This window comes from Prosopis cineraria, unplaced genomic scaffold, assembly GCF_029017545.1.
Source record: "Prosopis cineraria cultivar Desert tree isolate PC_DT_omini unplaced genomic scaffold, ASM2901754v1 PC567, whole genome shotgun sequence".
Taxonomy (NCBI): Eukaryota; Viridiplantae; Streptophyta; class Magnoliopsida; order Fabales; family Fabaceae; genus Prosopis; species Prosopis cineraria.
This window is the reverse complement of record NW_026555892.1, coordinates 22,955-31,526: the sequence shown is the minus strand read 5'-3', so window position 1 is coordinate 31,526 and position 8,572 is coordinate 22,955. Positions and strand designations below refer to the sequence as shown.

Sequence of the window (8,572 nt, the reverse complement as noted above, 5' to 3'; positions counted from 1 at the left end):
TTCAGAGCTTGTGATGTGATAATATTTTGCAGATTATTGTGGACAATGATATATATCATGAAGACAAAAGCAGCAGCAGCTAGCATTGTTAAGTTGAATTCCGTGGAAAGAATATCTATTGAAATAGCATTGTGCTTTTGATGGGTACACTTTAAGGAAGCAGCAACTTGCGGAGTCACAGTTACAGAGACAGAGAACAACAAAAGAAAAGGCCAAAGAAGAAGAGATGAAGAAAAGGAAGCCATATAACATAGCCAATACATTTTGTTGGCCTATAAAGAATAACAATATATATATATCTAAACTAGAACAAATCTGCCTATAACTTGGTTGATTATTTGGGTTACCAAGATATTGTTGCATTGATGAACTTGTAGCTGACTCATTCTTACGTGTCCTTTTAAAAATGAATAATCCCTATGCTGAGAAGGACTGGAGCTAATTCTTCTGACAGGTTGGTCTTCAAGCACCGGACGAAGCGTACCAGAGGGTTTTCTGGCAAATCAAGATCTTCTCAGTTTCAATGTCGTATTCGGTGTTTTCGTGACGACACTGCCAACGCATTCCCTCGGCCATTGTGGCAATTGCGTCTACAAAATAAGTTGATTCTCGGATGATTGCGTGCCCAGCTGGTCGCAGAATCCTGTCCATCTCCAGCATCACGTACTTCATCTCACATCTGCAAATAAGTTTCACGCCCTTTGTTCAATCTCATGGAAATCTTAGTCTTCTTTCGGCAGAGTGTCTTGTCAAGCGTTTATATAATATAAATAAGGGTGTTTAATGTAATCCTAGGGCTTGTTTGTTTTTTTCCCCCTTTTTTTAAAAAACATTATTTTGTAAACTAATTTTTAAACACTATTTTTCAAAACAAAACAAAACAAAAATACTTGGTTATGTTAATTTAAAAATATTTTGAGTAAAAAAACTTGGCTGATAATAGCAGTGACAGTGAGTAATAGAAGTGACCTAAAATAGATAGTGGTTGATCATAGTTAAAAGTAATTTACAACAATTGAATCTAGTGTTTTTTTAAAATAAAAACAAAAAAGAAAACAGCTCTGAGATTTTTTTTTATTTTCTATTTTTAAAAACATTTAAATTCAAAACACTTATCCAAATAATTTTTTTATTTTTTTAAGAAAGAGAAACAATTTTTAAAAACAAAAATCAAACAATCCCTTAATCTTGAGAAATTTCAAAAGGAAATATTAAAAATTTTATATTTTTCATCTTAAAAAATTCATTTAAATTTTAAAAATAAAATATGAAATTGTTTAATGTCCCAGGGAGGGGAGTTGATAACGAACGGCTAAAGCCCGTTATCTTTACGAAATCTTGAGCCCATCCCAAATAAGCTTTTAATCTGGTCTGGGCCTAAACCCAATTTGGATTTTATACAAATCCAAAAATCTCACCTGTGGCTTTCAGCAGTGAAGAGCCCATCCAGATGAAGGAGGTCGTATGTTCGAGGATAAGTAGAAAATGCCTCGCACCTGCGAAACAACCCACAACTCAAACACATTATTCGCACAAATAACTATTAACCAATGCAATATAAACCATTTGGTGATTACCAGTCATGGAAGGTTCCAATCAGGCCTCGATCAAAAACCACAGGGAGAGTGTTCGTGGCATACGAGGAGACCACATTCATGACCCACACAGGATCGCCGATCAAAGCCGCCGCCAAACCTCCGAACACAGTGTTCATGTCCATCACATTCCGTACCTTGTCGGTCCCGAGCTCCGGCAGCAACTTCTTGTAGTGATGAACCCTCTTCTTCCACTTACTATCATCGTGCGAGAACATGCTCGCAGACCCGCTAGGCACATCTGTGATTCTCTCCGGCGCCACGTGTAGACGCTGAGGCCACCGGGAAACCTTGCCCAGGCTCGATTTCTTGAGCTTGGGGTCCGGAACTACCACGCATGGACGGAGAGGAGTGTACCAGGCTGAGTCAGGTTCGAGGCCGTCGTCGCATTTTGGTGGGTACGATTCTGGGCCTAGGTTGTCGTAGCATTTGTTATCTGCTATTTTCTGCCACACTGCTATGTCTTCCTTCTTGTTGTACAGCTTGAAGCACAAGGATGTGAGCAGTTCCTGAAGCTTGTTATAGTCCGATCTCTGCTCTTCCACAGTCGTGTTCCATCCCCTCCACCTCCTCTCGTAGTTCACCGGCGGACCGGACAGCACCCAGAATCCTCCGGGTCGCAGAATACGATGAATCTCAAACAGATAAATCCCACCTGAAAACATACGTCTCAACACTGTCATATGTTACATTTGCCTCTGTTCCTTTCGTGTTTGTACTTGTAATAACATAACGAAGTGCTGGGTCGATTCAAGCATTATTAGCCCCTTCCACTGAAACCAGAAGATTCTAGATTGTGTATAATTTCTAGTAGATGATAAGGTTTGCAAGAATTACCGAATTCGGTCCATGGAATGAGGCATCTTGAGCAGTGAGCCATGTCGAAGGAGTTAGAAGGGAAAGGAAGTCGCTGGGTGGAAAGGACGCCAAGAATTGCAGGGATGCCACGTTCAAGAGCGAACTGAACTTGAGCTTCATGGTTATCTCTTGGGGCCAGAGAAACTGTGAGCACCCCACGATCCAACAAGTCACCACCCCAGCTAGCAACCTTGGATATAAAAATCAGAGTTCTCAGGATTGGATTTAGTTCATATAACAAAACCTATGTTTATGTCAAGTCTAACAGTTCAACTCTGCCATCAAAACTAACAAGAAACTCACCCCACAACCAGTATCAATGGCAGTTCGGACAGTGCCATCTTTCATTTCTGGGATCAGATCTCTCATCAAATCAACATATTCTCCAACACCATTGGGGAACATAGTACCTCCACCAGGAAACAGGAATTTCTCTCCCTCCTTTTTCAGCCAATGTTGATTTGATTTCTGCTTGTTTATCCAATCATACGGCACGTTCCTGAAATTTATAATTGGCCCAAAAATGACCAGCAGCTCAGAATAACCCGTCTTTATTAAAATTGTAAACAAGCGTTGTCTAGAACAGTTTGTACATGTCTCAATAAATCAACTTTTCTGAAACCAGTAAAAAGTTAGGCTCCAAGAAATTGGCAAAATTAGAATTCGAAGAGGTGACAGTGCACCTACCCACGTATCTCATGTTCACCTCAGTTAGGATGGCCAACTAACTCATTAAGTAACGTTAACTAAACTCATAAAGCATAAGCATAGACTCATAAATATACCTGTACCAACATTCATCTCTGCTCTTTGGCCATCTGATTGGAGGCTTGTACCCATCAGGAGGAGGAACTAAGCATTCTTCCCTATCATACTTTGCAGGACAATGGCGTTCCAACAAGGTTAGCCTATAGGTACCGTACTTCCTCCATCTCTAAAAAACCAAGCAAGCTTGCTTCATCATCATCTAAATACCACTTGGTGAACAAGAAAAACAACACTTCATAGCATAAATAATAATAATACCCTTGGATCTGTGCATGGAGTGTAGTCTTGATGATCAATGTTGCATTCAGGAAAGATAATGGGTTTGATTTGCAGAGGAGCTACTGAGGATTCCTTTGCAGAACTCATCATCATTGCCTTCTGAATGTTGTTGGTGATGATACTGTCTTTATTAGAGCAATAGAATCCACCCAGGTAGAAGCTAAGCCCGCACAGCACAAGCAAGATTGCAGTAGGGACAACCTTGGACTTCTTGTCTGGCAGGTTGATCGGTTTTCCATCTTTATGCTTCATCTGCAGAAATGGCGTGGATTCAATTTCCAGGAAAAAAAAAATTGCACAATAACATAGAACAAGAAGACCACTCTGTGTTCATAAATCAATACCCAGAAAGAGCAGTGGACAAATAATACGAAGCTCAGAACTTGTTAGTACCAATTAGATCAATGAGACAAGACACAAAATCACGTGACAGACGCAGTCGGGGGGGAATCAGAGCGAGTAAAGAGTAAAAAAGAGAGGGAATGATAAGTTCCAGCTGGTAGGTACTACTTGACGACATCGACATTAAAACGACATGGGCAAGCTGTAAATATGCAATGTCGTACCACACCGACACTTTGTCGTTTTGCCTTTATGGCTGTCACATGCCATTGGCTACAGAGAGAGCCCATACGAGCCGAACTGTTTCATCCCCCCAAAAAAGTTGAAGAAGTCACAAAACAAAGGCAAAGCCAGGCCAGATCTTACAGTGCCACCCCATTATGACATTGAAGATACGGAAAAAAAGGAAACTATGAGTGAAACGGCATAACGTCGTTTAATAATTCCTTGACAGGTATGAAAGGTTTTCATCGCCCATTGCTCAGTTATTGCCAAGCAACTGTTTTTTCTTTCTTATGAATCATTTTATCATTTGCTTATGATGTTCACAAACAGAGCTTTTTGGCATCCAAGTTCCTCTGATTCAGAAATAAACAAGCATGTGTTCTTTAAAAAAAAAAAATCTAACGAGCATCCCACGCTCACCGGAGCTCATGGCAGCTAAACATAGAAAACTGAAAAAAAAAAAAAACAAGAAGAAGCAGAAGAAAACAGAAAACAGAGGAAAAAAAACAGAGAACCCGGAAAAAGAAATCAGATCTGTGATGAAACAGCGAGGGGATGGAAGCATCAACGAGCATAATCAGATCTGGGTATGACAGAAGGAGATGACAGAGCAAAAGAACAACGTAGAGGAGAAACAAAAACAAGAGAAGGAGGGCATGGAAATGCGTACCGCTATACGTGACCGAGTAGTTCCTCTTTCTCACTCTGTTTTGAAATGCTAACAGAGCAATGGCGGTGTGCGAGTCACAGAGGAGGAACAAGAGGCAAAATCCTAGAAAGGGAACACGATAGTGTTTGTTCTGTAAACAGAGATGGGCCTCAGGCTAATCTTAGTCAATGATTATATATAATAAAAAATATCATGCCCTGTGGTCCCCTGTTCCGGATTTCTATTTTCTTGTTTCTTCGCTTCAATGATGAAGAGGGAGAAGCAGGTGAGTGGAAAAACAAAGGAAAACGAGCCAACATGTACTGAAAATCTGAAACTTTTTATAGGGTTTCCTGGGTGATTAATGATTCCCAGTTCTATAGATTTCCCCTCAGGGTAAATATCATGAAACCCTAAGTTCTACAAATTTATTACACGCAATTTTTAATATTTTTAAATGAATAAATATACTCAATTTTAAAATAAAAAAAATAAAATATTAATAAGTTGATTCTTATAATTTTAACTGCACTTCAAGTTTGACTCAGTTGAAATTAATTCCTAATCATATACTTTTACAACGTAGTTTCTATAATTTTATTTATTAAAAATGTTAACTAATCATATACTTTTACAATGTAGTTTCTATAATTTTATTTATTAAAAATGTTAGGGACTAACATTTTTAATAAATAAAATTATAATTAATAAAGTTATTATTAAAATTTAAAAACTAATGTTTTAAATAGTTATGATTTTGAGAATGAGTTGTAGAAAGTTAAAATTTAAAATGAGTCATAACTAAATTAAATTATAGACATTAAGTTAAAATTTAAAGATTAAATTACGACTGAATCAAAAGAATATGAATTAAGTGATTAATTTGTCTTAAAACATAATGGGGAAAAATAAAAAAAAGTCATATATACTTTTAATATTATTACAGTACTATACTCTACGCATAACTAATAATAGTGGTGAGGAAGGGGGATTAGACCTCCTTAATTTTTTAAAATTTTTTTAAATTATATAGGTGTTACATACTTCTGGTCCCTCATAAAATTTGTGAAAGCTTTATGGTATATATATTTTTTAATCTTGTCCTCATTTATTTTTAAATACTGACTCTATCCTTATAATAAACATTATGAAATTTCAGTAAAAAAATACAATTATAATGATTTTTTTTTTGGTTAAAAAAGGTGCCAGCATGACATGGTATATTTTTAATTTATTAAAAGATAGAGACAGACCGACAGTAAATTACATTGTATTTAAACCAAAAAAAAGGCCCACACAATTAGTTTAATCACCACCTTAAGCATTTGCCACTTGGATGCTATTCGGATTGATGGTATCCTAAATTTCATTGACTTACCCAAACAATTTTTAGTCCACATATATACAAAATATAAATATTTAACATGTTTGTGTCTTCATGTTTATGATCTCTTATTTTCAATAAGAAGAAAGATTTCCATGTAAATTAAAGTTGGGTGATACACACTAAAGCTTTTGCTGATAGCAGTATAAGATCAGTATTCAGACCTCTTCTCTGTTGACCTCATAGATAGAAATAAATACCTTTTTCATTGTCTTAATTCTATTGTTATTTACACATAAAAATTTACTTATGACATCATATTATTATTTTATTAAAAATTGTAGAAGTGTGGTTAACTTGTGACAAATAATGGTTGTTTAAGTTTTGTCAGAATATCATTAAAAGTCTAACCATCGGAAACCTAAGCTAGTTAGGCTTGTCATAATAAGCAAGTAAAGAATGTGTTTTTATGACAATAAGCAAATTTTGGTGTTACCATCAATTAACATTTTGTTTGTCATGCAATGTGGTGTGCGTTCTCTAGCATAGTGTGATTATTGTTTAATACACCCACTATTCCTGATTGTTTTAAATAAAATTATATATATATATATATATATATATATATATAATCTAATGAATGAACCATGCATATTATTTAAGAGTTATGAATAAATTACTAGTTTATTGAAATTTTTACATTTTGTATTAAAATGAATAGGAATATCATGCCAAAAAAAATGATAGTACTCAAATAACCTGTAAACAATTAAAAAATAGTTGTTAAATAAGCACATGAATTTGGTAAGGGCCGACACGAGAGGATAGTGATAGGGATTGGACTTCCACGTTAATTCAAAGTTGGGAGACGCGCACCGCATAACTGGAAGGAATGGTCCCATGAATTGGGAAAATCCAACATTTTCCATTTTTTTATTGGGATAATGATAATTAAGTACCACAAAACAAACTTAAATTTCATTAATTTTATTTTAAAATTTAACAAATTTTTATCTTTATTTTTAATAAATATTCTTAAATCTCATTATTAATATTTTTATTCAAAATATTTCATAAGAGTAAAAAATGAAAAGAGAAATATTAAAAATTTATAAGTGCCCTATAAGTAGAATTACATTTTTTCCCTCTCAATAATTTTACAGGAGTGCATTCTTTTTAAGTTTTTAACAATTCATTATTCACTATTTTCAAGTCGATTTTTATGATTGTTCCAAAACCTTACCTTAGAAATCAAAATTCAGTAACAAAAGCTATCTTAGATTTCAATCAAAATTAATTAGACACAAGGAGGACTCAAAAATTCAAGCCCAATCTTGGATTCACTTTAACTTAGTTTTTCTTAAAATTTAGGCTTACTCCAAAAATTCAAAACTTCTTATAGGAAATTTAGGCTTACTCCAAAAATTCAAAACTTCTTATAGGAAACTCATGATTGAGCTTACTCTTGTCTTCTTTTAAAGCTAAATAACTATGTATATAGGAAAAATATTAAACTTGAGTTTGACTAAGTCATTTAGTACAATCTATTTGTTCAGACGGACTTCTCCACTTTGCCTTTACTAATTTTCCAGATTTATTGTCTTCAATTTGAAAATTCAAATCTTACATTATAGGACTCCAATTAATGTGATCTCTGGCTATAGAATAGTCGCTATTTTGGAGCACTGATTTTAAAAATAAGGGATGGTCGTATTGCTATGCATTTGTGTGTATGTTTGACTTTGACCTCTATTAAAGTGCTTAATCAATTGTTGTTAAAGTTAGTAGTTGCTCGTATTGTTTAATTGTTCCTCGTTTAATGGTTTTTTTGACTGGTTTTGTTCGAAATATTCTTTAATAAAAATTAAAAAATAAAAAGAAGGAAAATAAGTCGTCATTGACTTCATTATTATCGTGATTGTTAAAGTAGCACGTCTTCCTTTGTCAACAGTGATGCAGCACCGACTTTCCAGTACTGAACCACGTTCACTAACCATATTTATAATTGACTTTTTAAATCAGATTGTGCGTCAAAAAAATTCAAATAAGTATAATTAAGTAAATTTATGAGGTTACTAGGTCACTGATTACCTCTTCATTTCTCACCCCCTTCCGTTTAAATCATTTACTCCCACGAGTCCTTATTGTAAAATACATGTAGATACTTCATTGAAATTAAAAAAATAGTTAATTTATTTTTTTCTAAAACCATAATAAATTTTAAATTTTATCCCTATTTAATGAAATTTAAATTCACATTACATTATCTCCCATAGCCAATAAATTTAAATAGGAGTAATATTTAAAAAAATATAATTAATATTTCATCAAGTACTTTACATTTAAAATCAAATAATCTTTTAACAAGGCACCCTGTAATAGATATTAGAGGGAGCAGAAAAATTGAGTATAGCTAACGGAGTTAGTTATTTATGATTCAATGAACTAATGTTTAAATTTCTATTAAAAAAGTGTATGTGCATTTGATATTTGACCACGCTGTGAATATGATTGTTTCTAATAGAATGACAT

At 34.3% G+C, this 8,572-nt stretch overlaps 1 protein-coding gene across 2 annotated transcripts; it reads right to left on the bottom strand.

Moving 5' to 3' along the window:
* Positions 1 to 85: 85 nt before the first annotated feature.
* Positions 86 to 4,894, bottom strand: LOC129297607 (probable methyltransferase PMT21). 2 transcript variants are annotated; one of them, XM_054935933.1, is made up of 8 exons: positions 4,738 to 4,894; positions 3,480 to 3,752; positions 3,239 to 3,387; positions 2,757 to 2,952; positions 2,433 to 2,643; positions 1,578 to 2,250; positions 1,419 to 1,496; positions 86 to 679 (listed from the first exon to the last, which is right to left on the bottom strand). In XM_054935933.1, exons 2-8 carry the CDS (start codon positions 3,750 to 3,752, stop codon positions 463 to 465), a joined length of 1,797 nt encoding a protein of 598 aa, XP_054791908.1. In that variant the 5' UTR covers positions 4,738 to 4,894; the 3' UTR covers positions 86 to 462. The 2 variants fall into 2 exon arrangements, with proteins under 2 accessions (XP_054791908.1, XP_054791909.1); XM_054935934.1 differs by lacking the exon at positions 4,738 to 4,894 and adding an exon at positions 3,845 to 3,983.
* Positions 4,895 to 8,572: the final 3,678 nt, after the last annotated feature.

Bases quoted from the DNA above. Each gene is read 5' to 3' on its own strand.
- LOC129297607 (XM_054935933.1), bottom strand. From the start codon at position 3,752: ATGAAGCATAAAGATGGAAAACCGATCAACCTGCCAGACAAGAAGTCC. The intron at 2,953-3,238 runs GTATATTTATGA...TATAAATTTCAG, and splicing joins AGAGATGAATGTTGGTACAG to GAACGTGCCGTATGATTGGA. The intron at 1,497-1,577 runs GTAATCACCAAA...GTTGTTTCGCAG, and splicing joins ATTGGAACCTTCCATGACTG to GTGCGAGGCATTTTCTACTT.